Below are 16,221 nucleotides of genomic sequence, written 5' to 3'. Positions count from 1 at the left end.
GACGCGCCCCTCACCAGACCAACAAGTGGTCACAACAACTCCAAACCCAAAGCCGTGAAGGAGCAGTGGATAAACGTGACTACAAAGATGACAAGCTCCAGTCCAAACACACCGGTACCAAGCCAGGAGGAAAAGATAACCGAAATTTCTATCACACACAAGAGCTGATCCCACTAATGACCAAAGAGCTCCTGTAAGTCAAGGAACAAAAGACTTACAGCCCAATAGAAAAATGGGCAAAAAATACAAACAAGCTGTGCACACCAGAAGAACTGAAAAGGACCCTTCAAGCTCTGAAGAGATGCTCAAGCTCTCTCTTAACAGAGAACGGCTCGCCTGGTGGATGGCAGAAGCCCACGGGTTGGACACCCGTCATCTGCGGCAGGGCTATGGGGAGTGAGGGGGAAGCGGGAAAGCACGCCCAGGGGAGGGGAGCGCCGGCACTGTCTACCCCCTGCTCGATGGTGCCGCTCCTGCGGGATCCAACCCAAAGGTACATATGATAGATGCACAAGGATTTTCACCGTGGTGTTGTTTATGACAGTAAAAAGACCAGTAACAGCCCAAACGTCCATTAGCAGCAGACAAGTTCGATCCACAGTGGTGCAGCCGCCAGTGGAACAGCACACAGCCCATGAGAGCAGTGCCGCACTGTGCCAGGCGGCCGGGACGAAAGGTTCTGCCTGTCTCAGCCTGGGAAGCAGTTGTCTGGGAGCCCTGGCCTTGGCTCTTGACTTCCCCAGCACAGGTGGAAGAAGAGCGAACTCCGGAGACAAGCAGTTCAAGCAGACAGAACGAACAAAAAAAGCAGAGCATCGGGCCTATCTGGGGTTCCGTGTGCCCTAAAAGAGGTGAACCAGCGGACGGGGGCACAGAAGCGTAAGGCCCTGTGGCTAGCTCTCGGGGCTCAGAGAAGGGGCCCACCCTCTGTCACCCAGCCCCTAATTCAGGACCAGGCAGACAGGAGAGGAAAGCAACAGATTGCACTGCCCTGGGCTGGGTGTCGGCAGGCAGCCCTACTCGATGCACTCCATGACGTGTATCTGCAGGGTGTCCATGTCAGGAGCCTGATACTGGCACTTGGGGCAGCAGAAGTTGGGCGGCTCCTCGGGGGGGCTTCTCCTCTGGCTGGGCAGGGCCAGGTGAAAGGAGTGATGAGCTGGGGAAAGAGAATAGGCACCAGGGGGGGCGGGCTTCTTGTGTGTCCCCTTGCACAAACTGCAGGGAAGGGCCAAGGCAGAAAGTGCTGAGACACCTTGGTTCCAGTGACCTGGGTCCCCACCGCTAGCGCCTCCCCTTTAGCCCCGCCCCCAGGGGCGGTACCGCTGGGGAAGAGGGGCCAGGGGCTGGTGCGAGCTCCCTGGAGCTCCCTCCGCTGGGCTCCACGGTCCTCAGCACCTCCTCCCAGCACCCTGCCCTCCCCAGCCCTCCCCCTGCAGCTCCCTCACCTGGGGCAGGGGCTAAGGGGGGCTGGGAGACCTCTACATGCCGCTTCCTCATGTCTTCGATCCTTTGAGAAAAGAAAGCGTCCAATCAATACGTATGAGTCAATCTCCAGCACGTAGAAAGCTGGTGGAAGGGTGGGGTGCGAGGCGGGGAGCGGGAGGCCAGCTCCCCCTGACCTGACGGGCCCAGTGCCCGGTGCCACCCCCCGCGGGCCCCGCGCCACAAGGCCCACCTGGCCGACTCCTGACAGCTGCTCTTCAGCCTGCTGTACTCCCGCTGCAGCTGCTCTAGCTGCTCCTGCACGAGCTCCTTCTTCTCAGCCAGCTTCTCCCGGGCCTGCCTCTCGGCCTGGAAATCCGCCTTGTAGATGTCCGCCTGGCAAAGCCAAGACAGGGGCAGTGCCCACACTCCGTCAGCCACGCACTGGACACTCCATGCCAGCCACGGGGGGCCGGGGGAAGGCAGAGCCCGCTCCTGCTCTCCCAGAGCCCACGGCATGAGGACGGTCACCCCAAAGGCATTGAGAGTTCAAGGAACATGGCGAGGGACTCAAAGAGCTTCCGAGAAGCCACTGCAAGATGACGCCAGAGACCTGCCAGGCCCCGGCACCCGTGGCCCGATCTGCTCACCCACACGCAGGCCACAGAGGAGAGCCCTCACCTGGGCTTTCAGCACCGGAACCGTCTCCATCACAATCTTGTGCTGCTCAGCCTCTTCCTTCAGTTTGTCGATCAGTTCCTGTTTGGCCACCAGGGCCTCCTCGGCCTGCTTGAGCTGCTGCTTGAGCTCTTCCAGCTGCAATCCCTAGATGTGGGTGACGGGGAGCTGACGGAGCCCGATCTGGCTCAGCCTTGGGGTCAGGCTGCCCCCAGGCCGGCTGCTGCTCCAGGAAAGCAGAACCAAGAGGAACGAGAGATCGGGCCCAGCCAGCCCATGCTGTGCAGGGCCCAGGAAAGGCGGAGGCTGGAGGGGACCTCTGAGGTCATCTGGCACGACCGCCCCCCAGGCTGACATTCCCTTCCCAACTGGACAGTCCTCCAACCCCTCAAAGGACAGGGGCCACACTCCCTCCTGAGGCCATGTGCTCCACACTGAGCCAGTCTCATTCACTAATGCTCCACCACGTGCCCGCTAAGCCGAGGCCCATCGGTCCTTCCGCTCTGCCACCTGGTCGAGGGTCTGCTGGTCCCTCACGGATGCCCCGCCCCCCCCACCCCCCCTCCACACACAGACGCACACACACACCACCAAGCCTTCCCTCTGGAGATCAAAGGGCCACGCTGTCATAACTAACTCTTCCTCATGTGACCCACTTTCAGGCTTTACCCTTAAAAGTCTCTTCCAGGTATGTTCAGGTTTGACTACATCCTTCTTAAAATGTGATCACTAGAAACTGCACTCAGTATAAGTCTGATGAGGACAAACTAGAAAAGGGGTATCGGCCACCTTCAACACTGGTATGGAAACATTCCCAAGGAAATCTGGGGACGCCTGGCAGGAGGGACCAGCTGCGGAGACAAGCGTGGTCCTGCCCGCAGGCGGAGCATCTGGAGGCGCCGCCCAGTCCAACATGGGCTGCAAACAACACAGCCCAAGCGTCCCCGTCTCCCCACTGCCTGTCCTGAGCCATCACCCCACAGCCGTGACAAAGCTCTAGGTCGAATCGAGTGTCCGTCTCCAAAGCCAACTCTGTGAGTCTGTTAAGGTAGGGCCTTGAGTTCCAATATCCCTGAACTGAGGGGAGCCAGCCCCAGGCTGACGGCCCAGAAGACGCCTCCACCATACTCACTCGGCTCCGCTCGCTGCTCACCATGCTGCTCTTGATGTGGCTGTCGTACTCCTGGAAGAGCTGGTGATAGGCCACCTGCAGCTGGGCCAGCTTCCTCCTAAGGAAAAGGAGCTTAGGCTGCAGAAAGCACCTCGTCCTGACCCAGCCGCAGCTCTTACTGCTTCCAGCTCCACCCTCTTCCTTCTCGTCACGGCCACAGACCAGAATGTGGCTTTCAGGGCGCCTGTGTGCCTTGAAGGCCGTCAGCTCTGAGGCAGGCTTTGCTACCTATTTCATATCATTTTCCATCAATCTGGCATTTCAAAATGTACACAAAGAAATGTTTATAATAAAACGGAGCTGTCCTGTACTGTTCAAAAAAGTCAAGTTCAAGAAAAACAGAGAAAAGCAGGAGGACTGTTCTAGATTGAAGAAGACTCAAAAGACACGCCAACAAGGAGAAGGTAGGATCCCAGATGGGACGCTGTTAACATGTGGACCGGAGAGCGAATAACGTCACCCTCTGAAAGCCGGATTGTTGGGGTGTGACAACGGTAAGGGACAGCTTTGGGCCCTCCCCCACGGCCGGCCCCTGGAAGGGCTCCCAGCAGGCAGCGGGCCACTCACTTCTCCTCCGAGGCAGCCTGGCGCTCCATGCGCAGGGCGGCGTCCACGCTCTGGTTCTGCAGGCGCAGCTGGTCCACCTGCACGCTGTGCTGCTGCCGCAGCGCTTCGCGCTCATTCTCCAGCTGCCGGGCCTGCTCGCTGGCGGCCCGGACCCTGGCGAGGGCATGGGAGGTCACGGAGGGCCCACAGCAGGACCCTCCTGTGCTCCCAGCATCCCTGCCACGCTGCGCAGAGGCAGGGACAAGTCACAGAGCAGTGGGACCAAGGGCGTCCTCCAGGCGTCACGGTGGACGCACTATCACTGGAAACAGGGACAACTGCAGGGCAGCCGAATGGGGGCAGGTTTGGGCTGATGGCGGCCCCCACAGAAGCCCTTTTGAAGGTGAAGGAGGTGGTCCCAGGGGAGAGGAGCCCCAGGGAACTGCCCATTGGGTTGGGACACGTGGGTGCTGGGGCCCCTGGCCAGAGCCATCTCAGTGGATGGGTTGGGAGGGACTGGGAGGAAAGCAGGTGGAGACAGCCAGCAAAGACAGCCTTTCTGGAAGCCGGAGAGGGAGAAGGTGAGAAATGGGGCAGGGCGGGGGGCGGGGGAGGGCAGGCAGGGGCAGTGCTCAGAGGCTCTTTGCCGACCAGTCACTGCTCCAGAAGTGGCGAGGAGGCGCAGGCCCGTCTGGACCCCGGGGTCCACACCTGCACGAAGAGCCTCGCACCTGCCCACCCAGGAGATAGCAGCAGCCTCAGCAGAGAATTCCCGGTGCCCTGCGCCATGGCGCCGTGACGGCTCGGCTCTCCTCAGCTACATCCGCCCCAGCCCGCGATCTCCCGACTCGACATCCCTATGTCCACACAGCTCCCTGCGGGGCGACAGCGGCTGCTTCTCAGTGGGGGAGGATACTGGGGATGGTCTCTGGTCTCACCGTGTGCGCGCACCTCTGTGCACGCACCTATCCAAATCTACTGAACACAGCTCCCCATCTGTGAGCCGACAAAATTTAGCGGCTGCCACTGTCATCAGCATGTGACAGGCCAGGGCTCAAAGGGCAGCCACGTGCATTAAGTCTGAGGCCACTTAAATGGCCACGCTGAATGATGCGAGATGCAGGCAGGCTTCCTGCCCCGAGCCGTCCAGCTCAGCACGTACATGCTCAGCCACGGAGACGGGGGCGGGGGACAGGAAAGGAGGGTGCCCAAGAGCCTACAGTTGCTGGAGTAACGCCCCTGCAGGGTCATTAAGTGACCAAAGTCGGCTTCTTTCATGTGCATAGAAAAAAGATAGGCGGGGAAGACCCAAAAGTGCCCTAAAAATTACACGTGCCTTTTCGAAGCCCGGAGGGACAGAAGCGTGTACGGGAAACAGCAGAATGCGAAGAGCCCGGGGTCAGCAGGCTCAGCCTTCTGCGGCCTCCCTTTCGCCGTCTTCTTTCTAGAGGGCAGCGCGCTCACACGCTGTCACCCCTGCCTGCTCCTCCAGCCTCCTTCACAAAGGCGCCCCCGACACCGCCCAGGGCACCCCGATCACCTCCCGCGCTGGGAGAGGTGGGGCCACCTCTGTCGCCTGGACCCGTCTTTCTGGATGGCAGCGGCCCGGCGGTGTGAGAACCACTGAAACATCCGTGCCCTTTGACCCAATGACCCCACTTACAGGAACCTCCCTCTGCAGGAGAGAGCGACTGGCGGGCCTGAGGCTGCCAGCTTCAGAAGGGCCAGCTGGCAAGGCTGCCCCTGGGGTGGTGCCTGGGCAGTGGGCTGGTGCGAGTGCCCTGCATCGACGAGACGCTTTCCCTACTGATAAGGGTGGTCCCTGTGCCTGGACTCTGGCACCACAGGGTGGTTTATGGGGCGCACCTGCTTTCCCCTGGGAATCGGGAAGTTTGGCACGTGCCGGGCTGCAACCAGCCCTCAATGAAACCCGGGGCGCTGAGTCTCGAGTGGGCTCCCTGGGTCCCCAGGGCGGCATCTGTGACTGCCGGAGAAGGGAGAGTGCTCGGCCGGCCCCTCATGGGAGGGAGAGAGGAAGCCGAAGGGGTGGGGCTCTCCACCCCCGACCCGTGTCTTCTGTCCTTGGGGGTGCTGGCGTGTGCCCTTTCCCTGCCATCAACCTCAGCCGGGAGGGCACTGGAGTGCTTTCCTGCAGATCACGGGGGTGCTCTTCCCCGCTGCCCGGCAAATGCCCCCTCAGGAAATAATCCAAACTCCAGCAAAAGGTCAGAGAGGCCAGAAGTGCCGCTGGGACTCAGGTCCTGGACACCCAGTCCGCAGCCCCACCACACACCTGCCCCACGACCGTGTGCTCCCGTCCATCCCGTCACAGAGGAACTCTCTGGAAGCCCCTGAATGGCCTCATTCTTCTCGGGCACCCTGACAACGGCCTCCAGGCTGGTTTTCCCTCCCTACTCACCTGCCCTCCAAAGCCTGCCGCTCCTTGGTGGCGGCCTCCAAGCGACTCTGGCTCTCCTGCAGCTCCCCCAGCAAGGATGTCACCTGGGCTTTCACTGAGGCCTTGTCCTCGGCCATCTGCTGCATGAAAAAAAGCCACTTCCTGTCGGCGATGCTTCCTTACCAGCTGCTCACCCCTGGCAGCCCCAAGCCCCAGGGCAGCTGAAAGCACTGAGACGGGTCCCCCGAGGGTCTCCCCTCGAGCCCTCAGCACCCTCACTCATCTCACCTCTCACCTCTGGAAGCTTCCCCCCCCCGCCCCCAGCGAGGCAACTGAAGTGGTGGAAAGGGATCGAGTCCCATGAGCCCCCACTCCCAGCCCCTCCTCATCCCTGCAGATGGGGCAACAGGAGACCCAGGGACACGGGAGCACAGAGGTGCCTCGAGTCTCACAAGGCTGACAACCAGGCCACGAGGGCTGAGCCCAGCAGGAGTCTGTGTGCCTCCGTCATCAAACTGTCCAGATCCCGGTCCCCTGAGACCTCAGGCTGCTCAAGCCCAGGGTGCAGCGCTGGTCCTCTGCATACCCGGCCCCTCCGCAGTAACCCCTCGGTAGTAACCAGCACCCCTGTGCTCCCGGCCACACACACGGCCCCGCCCACCATCCTTCTCAAGGGCAGTCTCAGGGCCGCGTCTCCTCTCCAGCTACGCGCGCACGACGATGACCTGCTCCGTCTCAAGGCTTTCAGTACCCTCCACGGGCTGAGGGCTTCCAGATTCCTCCCTCCAGGACAGACTTCTCTCCGGCACCCCAGCTTAGCTACCCAACTGCCTGCCCAGCTTCTCCACATCGAGGCCCGGAGGCTGCAATAAGCTTTCCCCAAAAGGACCACAAAGCAGGGGGCTTAAGACAACAGAAACGGATTGCCTTCTAGAGGCCGGGAGTCCAAGAGTAAGGTGTCGGCGGGGCTGGTTCCTCCTGAGGGCCCTTGGCTGTAGCAGCCTCCATCGTCACGTGACCATCTTCCCTGGGTGTCTGTTTCTCTTCTTTTAAAGATACCAGTCATTGGATTTAGGCCCGTCCTAAGCCAGTGTGACCTCATCTTAACTTGATTACAGCTGCAAACACCCCATTTCTAAATAAGGTCACATTCTGAGGTACCAGGGGTTAGGATATGGGCATTTCTTTTGGGGGAACATAATTCAACCCATAACACCCCCTACACTAGACAGGAATCCAGATAATGTCTCACACTAGCACAGCACCCTCCCACGGCTCCTGTCACACTCAGGATCAAAGCCCAAATCCTTCACTGGCTTACTAATCCCACATGATTAGCCCCACCATGACTCTGCCCTCCTCAGCCCCTATCCACTCTGCCCCAGCCATGTCTGCCTCTTCGGTCTTCCCTGAACATCACAGGCATGCTCCTGCCTCAGGACCTTTGCACATGCTTTCCCCACCTCTAAAACAGTCTTTCCCCAGATACCCACATGTATTCCAGTCCTGACTAGATGGCACCCCAGTGAGGCCTTCCCCATCTAATCCATCCTCCAGTTAGCAGCACAAAACCTTGCAGTCTTCTCTGCCTCTCACAGCTCACGTCGGATCCACCAGGAAATCCTGTCAAAATGTACCTTAGAATCTATTTGATGACACTAAGCAGGTAACGGTAACTACTTCAGGTGTGACGGTGGTATTGTTCCTATGTTTCTTAGAGATGCACACTGAAATATTTACAGATGAAATTATACGGTGTCTGAAATTTGGTTCAAAATAATGGGGGAACTCCTAGGTATCTACCTGAAAGAAATGAAAACCCATGTCCACACAGGAATGTTCACAGCAGCATTACTCCTAACAGCCAGAGTGGAAACGACCCAAATGTCCATCAAATGACGACTGGATAAACAAAACGTAGTCTCTCCATACACTGGAATATCATCCAGCCATAAAGTGAAATGAGGTACTTGGACAGACTACAGCATGGATGAACCTCAAAAATATGATGCTGGGACTTCCCTGGTAGCGCAGTGGTTAGGACTCTGAGGTCCCAATGCAGGGAGCTCAGGTTCGATCCCTGGTCAGGGAACTAGATACCACAGGCATGTTGCAAGTAAGAATTCGCATGCCAATAGGGAGGGTGGGAGGGAGGGAGATGCAAGAGGGAAGAGATATGGGGACGTATGTATATGTATAACTGATTCACTTTGTTATACAGTAGCAACCAACACACCATTGTAAAGCAATTATACTCCAATAAAGATGTTTAAAAAAAAAAAAAGAATTCGCATGCCATGACTAAGGAGCCCACCTGCCACAACTAAGACCTGGTGCAACCAAATAAATAAACAAATAAATATTATTTAAAAAAAACAAAAAACGTGATGCTGAGTGAAAGCAGCCAGACATGAGAGCCACACGGTGGATTCCACTCACAGGAGATGCCCAGAACAGGCCAACACAGCCAGGAAGATGAGCGTGTGCCCGGGGCTGGGGAGGGCGGGACTGGGGAGTGACTGCTCGTGGGGACGGGGTTTCTCCTTGGGATGGTGACAATGTTTTGGAAGCAGATGGAGGTGATGGTTGGACAACTCTATGACTATACTAAAAACTACTGAATTCTACACTTTCAAGGGGTGAATTTCATGGTATGTTGAGTTTTATCCCGGAAAAGCTGTTGGAAAAAACTCCAGCCTGTGGCTCTACCACTTTCTCCAGGGACGGGCACTCAGCTATGCCCAGGTTTTTGCTGGGGTCACCGTCTTATCCCCATCACCTGTTGTCCATGTGCAAGAGTTTCTCTTACGTATACCTGGGGTGCAACTGATGAGTTGGGGGTGACCTAAATTTTCAACTTGAAGAGAAAATGCCAAATAGTTTTTCAAAGCAGTGGCACCAACTGATGCTGCCACCAGCAACATGAAGCCATGGCCCCTCCAATACCCGCTACTGTCAGACTTGTCAGCTAGAGATCGGGCTTTGGCAGTGGCTCTGATCGCTACCGTGAAGCCAGCATCCCATCACGTGAGCACGGGGCAAGCGGATGCTCTGAAGGCAGCCTGAGAACAGCAGCCTTCTCCTTCTCACTTCTGCGCCGAGTTCAGGATTGCAGTGGCTTTACCGATGGCCCCAAAGTGACGTGGCCACGGCCTAACCCCCAGTACATGTAAATGGGACCTGATTTAGAGACAGGGTCTCTCCAGATGTGACCAACTTAAGATGAGATCGTACTGGAGGAGGGTGGGCCCCTGATCCAGTGCCTGCTGAGAACTACAAAAGACTCGGACACTCGAGCAAACTCTAGAGTGGCTTCTTGCAGCCTAAGCTCACGACCCTGGGCCGGCTCAGCCCCCTTTTGAGCTCCTGTCTGAGAAAAGAGGGCTGGCAAAAGAATGTACTCTTTGTTCCAGCCAACACCTGACCTAGCCCCCCACCATCCTCAGAGCCTTTCCTAAGAGGGCTCCCAACTTGTGAATCCTTCCTCTGTCCCTTTGAGACAACCCAGGAGTCTTTCTCGGGGACCTGAGAGCCATTCCTCTGAAACGGAATCCTCAGGAAGGATAGGGCCTCGGTCTGCCCGTGTCTGCGCGGGATGGAATCCTAACTTCCAGAACTGACTCCCGGGGTGGATGCCGCTGACCTCACCGCACTGACACTGAGCCACCCCACGTGGGTTTTCACTTGAGCCCCTGCTCGCTGCCCCCACCTCACTCTCCCTTCAAATCGCCAGCACCTCTGTGCCCATCAGAAGGGTGCTCGGCGCCTTCCCCTGCTGTCGGTAGTTACCAAACAAAACCTGGTTTTACCCCTTTACCTAACGGCCGGCTGAGCCGCTCTCTGACACCAGTGTCTTCATAAGAGGAGGAGAGATGCCCAGACACACAGGGAGAAGGCCACATGACAGTGTGCTTGCAAACCAAGGAACGCCAAGTCCTGCCAGCCAGCACCCGAGGCTGGGGGAGAGGCCTTGACCAGATCCTGCCCTCACAGTCCTCAGAAGGAACCAACCCTGCCCTCACCTTGATCTTGGACTTCCGGCCTCTAGAACTGGGAGACAATACGTTTCTGTGGCTTAAAACTACCTGGTTTGTGGTACTTTGTTACAGCAGCTCCAGGAACCTAACACACCTCCCCCAGGGCCCCCACCAGGCAGTCTATGCCACCAGGGTGATTTGGGGCGGGGCCCCAGGCCACATGTACCAGCTTGACCTGCAGGGCGCAGAGACCCAGTAACTAAGGTCAGTCACGTGGGCGCCCCAGGCCTCCAGGACTGACCCCCACTCAAGTCCCCGGACCGCACCACTCAGGGGAGCTTCCCTGGTGGTGGTACCCGTGCGTGTCATCACACGTGGCCCAGCCTCTCCTGGACCCGCCCTCTGTTCCTTTTACCTTTGCTGATTTCAACCCGCATCCCTCCTGGGTGACTAAGCCATGACCACGAGTACAATGGCTTTTCCCAACTCCGGGAGCCTCCCCCGCCCCGGCGACCCCGAGGGCAGTCCCTGCGGGTCCGGGGCGGGCGGCGGTGGCCCGCTACCTGCTGGTATGTCTTGAGGCGCTCCACCTCCTGCAGGGCCTGCTCCCTCTGCCGGTGCAGCTCCCACTTCTCCAGGCTCAGCCTCTCCACCAGGTCCCGGGCCTCCTGGAACTTCTGCATGAGGAAGGCCTTCTCCTCCCTCTGGCTGCCCTGCAAACGCTGCAGCTCCTCGCAGCGTTCCCGCAGCATCTGGTTGCTCTGGCGGATGGCATCTGCAGAGGTGGCAGGGGGCAGGTGAGCCCGGCGGCCGCGGCCTCCACCACCCCGCGGTCTCTCCCACCCTGACAGCTTCCAAACACTCCCTTCACTTCGCCAAGCGCTTTCGAAGTCAACTACGCAAATGACATGCCCCCAGTGTCTCCAAGATGTTAACCACGTCAGCTTCACTTAAAAGCATGTGTCCGGGAGTTCCCTGGTGGCCTAGTGGTTAGGATTCCAGGCTTTCACTGTCAGGGCGTGGGTTCAATCCCTGGTCGGGGAACTGAGATCCCACAAGCCGCACGGGGCAGCCAAAAGAAAAAAAGAAAAAAGCACATGTCAAATGCCACTCTCTTTGCAAGTGACTCTGGAACTCATCTGCCCTCTGCATGGGTCAGAGGTGGGCCGCCCTGGGGGCCTGGGTCACTGCCTTCGGGATCAGACTCGGGGGCACAGCCACCAGAACAAACTTGCCCGTGGCACTGCTGGCCACAGACCTGGGGGGCGGGCGAGAAGCCGTGGAGCAGGCCACTTAGCCACCTCTCTGAGCCTCACCATCCCCATCCATGTTCAATGGGGACAAGCGTACCCATCTCACAGGATGAGGAAGGGTAAACAAAACAGCAGCCAAGTGCCTGGTTTTCAAGACGGCCTCAAGAACCAGCCCATCCTCCTTTCCCCGGGCAGTCAGCAGGACCTAAGGAAAGGACAGCCACAAACCCGGGGACACCCCAGGCAGCAGAAATCCGTTGGGGGTGACAGAACGGATCCGTGGCATGCAAAGGTTCTAGCCAGCGCAGAGCTGGACAAGAGGGGGGCAGGCAGTAGCTTCAGGCCCCCCTCTGGTCAAAACCCCCAAAGAGCTAACTGGTGCCTGCTGACGGAACATTCTTTCGCTGGAACCACAGTGGCTCCTGAGCCACCTTCTGCACCCCACTGTCCCCTGCCTCAGGTTCCTCACCAGCCCCCACCAAGGCTCGGCTCAGCTCACACGCGACTTCTGTTGTTAACTGAGGTGCAATTCACAGAACACCAAATTCACTATTTTAACGATTTTAAAGTATACAGTCACTCAGCGGCTATAGTATATTCAGCAAGCTGTGCACCCATCACCTCTATCTAGCTCCAGAACATTTCCATCCTCCAAAAGAAACCTCATACCCACTGGCAGTCACTTCCCCTCTGGCCCCAGACCCTGGCGCCCACTCACGCTTCTCTCTCTACACTCACCTCTCCCGGACACACCACATCAATGGACTCTTACACCAGGTAGAAGCGACTTCTTCCATGAAGCTTCCCCACAAATACTCCAAGCAAATCCTACGTCCTCCCTCCTGCCCCCTCCTCCATGGACACGATCACAAGCATCACACGGGCAGACACCTCGGGCCCCGGGACTTTGGACCAGGGCCTGATACACCACAGCCGTAGAAGCAGAAACGTGCAGAGCCCGAGCTCCCTGGGGGGCAGCTGGGGGTCCATAGGCCCCGTCTGGCCAGCCTGCCACACTCTCACCCCCGGGTCCCCTTTGCCAGAGCGCTGTCCTGGGGATGAGCAGAGACTACACACGTAGCTATGGAGGAGGAGCTGTCCCCCCGCCCCTCAACCTGGCTGCCAGCTCTATGTGGCCCCAACACACTAAGACATTTGATGACATCTGGGGATATTGCTGGCTGTCTTAACTGAAGGGGTGCTATTGGCACCTCGTGGGTAGAGGCCAGGGATGCTGCCCGACACCCCGCAGTGCCCAGAACAGCCTCCAGACGTCTGAGCGCTGAGGGGGAGGACCCTGTCCTCAAGCAGGTAGGTCCCGGCCCTCTGTGCGCGCGTCAGGGCTGTCTCCAAAGCAGCCCCCAAGTGGCCGGCTGACCACGCTGGACCCTTTCCATCCTGCAAGAGAAGGCGACTCATCTTCACAGAAGAAGAGACACATATTCTAGGCACAAGTTTGGTCCCTGCCTGGAGGGCCTCAGCCAACACCAGTCTCTGAGGCCTACAGGGCACGTGACTCGTCAGCACAGGGCCCCACATGACATCCCATCACACCAGAGGATGCACTGTCCAGCAGCGGGGTGCGGGAGTGGCCCCATGACTGTGGCCTCCACTGCTTATGTCACATGCCAACCTGCCCGCCAGCTTGGACAGTGGACGGCTGAGTGAAAACAACCCAGGCCCCGTCCTCTGGGATACGGTGTACACAAAGGCTGCGACCTTTATAAGCCCTGAGTTGCCAAGAGGAACCAGGATGAAGCAAAAGTGGCCATGTGCCCCATCACTCCCCGTGACCCACCCGGGGAGTCTGTGCCGCCCATCCCCACCTGTAGCTCTGGGCTCGGCAGTGCAGAAGGTCCTCACAGCACAAAACACAAGAGTCTCACTGAGTGAGAAGCCAGGGGCGCCGCCGGGGCAACTGGGGCTACCGTACCCAAGGAGCGGCACGCCGGACGAGGAGCCCCCGGGGCACGACCACCAAGGGGGGAGGGCCGTCCCACGCGAAGCGGGCAGGAGTGGGCCACACCCCAGGGCAGCCACACCAGCTGAGGGGCGCGATGCGACGGCCCCTGGGGCCTGGAGAAGCTGCCCCCGATGCAGGTGAGGACATGGAGGGTGAGTGAGTGGGGCTGTGATGGAGATGGGGAGGGGGCGGCCCGGAAAGTACTCGCACCCGGCCACCTGGGGGGTGGGTGCTGCTGGAGGACAGCCCTCAGCTCCGGTATCTTCGGGGAGCGGCCCGCCGGGCTCATGCCCCGCGCACAGGGCCTGGACGCCCCTTTTCCAAAGCAGCCCACTGGCCCTTCTCAGGGAGGCCACGCCCATCCCCAGAGCAGACCACAGCCCCTTTCTGGAGCAGGTCACGCCCCCTTCCCAGGAGAGCCACGTCCCTTCCCAGGAGAGCCAGTGCTTAATGACTGATCAGTACGGAGACAGAGGGGGCCTGGCCGCGTTGGCCCAAGCGGGACAACGAAGAAGGGTCATTCCCGTTCCAGAGCTCCTTGTAGGGCTGGCCTGCACTGCGGCCCGGCTTCTCCCTCCGCCCTCCCCTGCTTCTTCACTGCCCTGCCCTGCCCTTCCCCTCCCCAGTGTTACTCCTAAGAGGACTGTAAATAAACGTCCTGCACGCCACTCTGTATCTCAAAGTCCACTTCCAGGGAATCCCACCTGAAACAAAGAGGAAGGGCGGCTGAACTTGAGTCAATGCAGAGGCGCAGGTGAGTGGGATAGCCCTTGCCCCAGCAGTGCCGCGTCCCCGGACATTTTACTCCACACACCCGCCGCCTCCCTCACCTCGGAGCTCTTGATTCTCCTCCAGACAGCGCTGGAAGGTCTCAGGAGCGCCCTGCTCTGAAGGCAGGTGGAGCATGGCCGGCTTCCCCAGAGAAGACTCTTCCCCCAGCACGTCCTGGTCCCCTGCCGGGCCGCCGCTAGGCTGCACCATCTCACACAGCGGACTCTTCCAGGGGGGCCTGCTCATCCAACACGTCAGGGTCTGAAACAGAGAGCCAGCAGAGGCGTCACATGAGGAGGCCCATGCAGCATTCTCCTACCCGGCAGGCCGGCAAGGAGTTCGGGCGCCACACTTTGACGACCACTGTGCCAAGCGGAAAAGGGTGCTGAGAGGTGGCACCCACTCCCATTCCAAAGGGAGGTACGGGCGTTTACGCGGCGCTTCGCAAGGTCACGGTTCAGCACTAGTTGTAAACTGTGCCTAGCACTATCTCCAGGCTGTAACCTGAAGAACTTCACCAGAGAGGAGAAATCACAGAGAAGATTATTTTTGGAGGGAGGTGTCAGTGTGCCGGGAATCCTACCCCGACACATACACCTCCAAGCACGAGTGGAGGGTGCTGGCCCCTCACCTAGTGTACTGAGTGGAATGATGGCCCCCAATAAGGTATGTCCACGCCCTGAGCCCCAGAACCTGTGACTGTGACCTGACTTGGCAAAAGCGGCTTTGCAGATGTAATAAAGTTAAGGATCTGGAGATGAGATCATCCTGGATGAGAGTGGCCCTAAATCCAATGGCAGGGTCCTTATAAGACACAGAAGAGCAGAGACACAGACGCAGAGGAGGAGCCACGTGAAGATGGAGGCAGAGACAGGAGGGATGCGGCCACAAGCCAAGCGGCACCTGGAGCCCCCAGAAGCTGGAAGAGACAGGAAGAACCCTCCCCTGGAACCTCCAAAGGAAGCACGGCCCTGCCAACACCTTGATCTCAGGCTTCTGGTCTCCAGAGCTGGGAGAAGATAAATTTCTGTTGTTTTAAGCCCCCTGGCTTGTGGACATCTCCTACAGCAGCCCTAGGAAATCCATACACCAAGTAAGAGGGGCTTCACTCAGAGTCTGATGAGTGTTCCCTGGACCTGAGGGGCCGAGGCGGACATCTAGCATCTGACATGTACTGAAGCATCTGAAAGTGGGAGCTGGGCTCACAGCCGAAGAGAGAGTGGCAGACACAGGTTGAGCTCTTTGCGTTCTCTTGTGAACTAGAGTACAGAGAGGGAGGCTATGCCAGACAGCACCAGCCCGGAGCCCTTTTAAGTCCTGACCGAGAAGACTGACTACGTGGAGGAGGAGGCCAATCCCAACAGAAGTTTCCAGGAGTAGGGCCTGAGCTTCAGCCAGAGACTTGAACACCGAATGAGCCTGGACGTTTCACTATTACACTGATACTTACCTGAACACCCTCCTGACCCATCAGCAGTATCTGACGGATCGCTGGTCCCTGATTCCGGAACAGCCCACTCTCCGGGTCTTCCTCCTACCTCACTGGCTGCTCCTGCTCAGGCTCTTTCACTGGACCATCCTCATCAGCCCAGCCCTTCACGTGGTGGTGCCCAGGGCTCTGTTCTGGGATCGTTTCTCTAACTCCAGTCACTCCAATACTAATTCCACCCGTACTCAAAGCTGTAACCCTCATCTTAATGCTGATGATGCCCCGAATCAGAACTCTTTCCTGAACTCCAAACTAACACATCAAACTCAACATCTCCACTTGGGTATCTAGTCATCCTCTCAAAACTAACGTCTCTAAAACTGCACTCCTGACAGTCCCCAGAAGCCAGCTCACCCACGGCCTTCCTTATTACCAGTTGATGGCAAATCCATCCTCCAGTTAGCAGGACAAAACCTAGGAGTCCTTCTTGAGTCCTCTCTGCCTCTCACAGCTCACATCGGATCCATCAGGAAATCCTGTCAAAATGCATCTTAGAATTTATCTGATGATGCTAAGCAAATAATGGTAATTATTTTAGGTGTGATAGTGG

At 58.3% G+C, this 16,221-nt stretch overlaps 1 protein-coding gene across 8 annotated transcripts in view; it reads right to left on the bottom strand.

Annotated features, from left to right (window-relative positions):
- Window positions 1-517: 517 nt before the first annotated feature.
- IKBKG (inhibitor of nuclear factor kappa B kinase regulatory subunit gamma) overlaps window positions 518-16,221 on the bottom strand; it is a 22,191-nt gene continuing 6,487 nt past the window's right edge. For 4 of the 8 annotated variants that reach the window (XM_082376483.1, XM_082376484.1, XM_082376478.1 and 1 more), the window contains exons 2-10: window positions 14,242-14,443; window positions 10,759-10,970; window positions 6,240-6,358; window positions 3,842-3,994; window positions 3,236-3,332; window positions 2,107-2,250; window positions 1,679-1,821; window positions 1,449-1,510; window positions 518-1,159 (exon numbers count right to left, since the gene is read on the bottom strand). In XM_082376483.1, the coding sequence (XP_082232609.1) occupies window positions 1,017-1,159; window positions 1,449-1,510; window positions 1,679-1,821; window positions 2,107-2,250; window positions 3,236-3,332; window positions 3,842-3,994; window positions 6,240-6,358; window positions 10,759-10,970; window positions 14,242-14,428 (1,260 nt within the window). In that variant the 5' untranslated portion in view covers window positions 14,429-14,443 and the 3' untranslated portion in view covers window positions 518-1,016. The remainder of the gene's footprint in view (window positions 1,160-1,448; window positions 1,511-1,678; window positions 1,822-2,106; window positions 2,251-3,235; window positions 3,333-3,841; window positions 3,995-6,239; window positions 6,359-10,758; window positions 10,971-14,241; window positions 14,444-16,221) is intronic. The other 4 variants (XM_082376480.1, XM_082376485.1, XM_082376481.1 and 1 more) reach the window with 3 other exon arrangements.

This window comes from Balaenoptera borealis (assembly GCF_965194805.1).
Source record: "Balaenoptera borealis genome assembly, chromosome: X".
Taxonomy (NCBI): Eukaryota; Metazoa; Chordata; class Mammalia; order Artiodactyla; family Balaenopteridae; genus Balaenoptera; species Balaenoptera borealis.
Note: the sequence above shows the minus strand (reverse complement) of the source record. Positions and strands in the feature narration are given on the sequence as shown.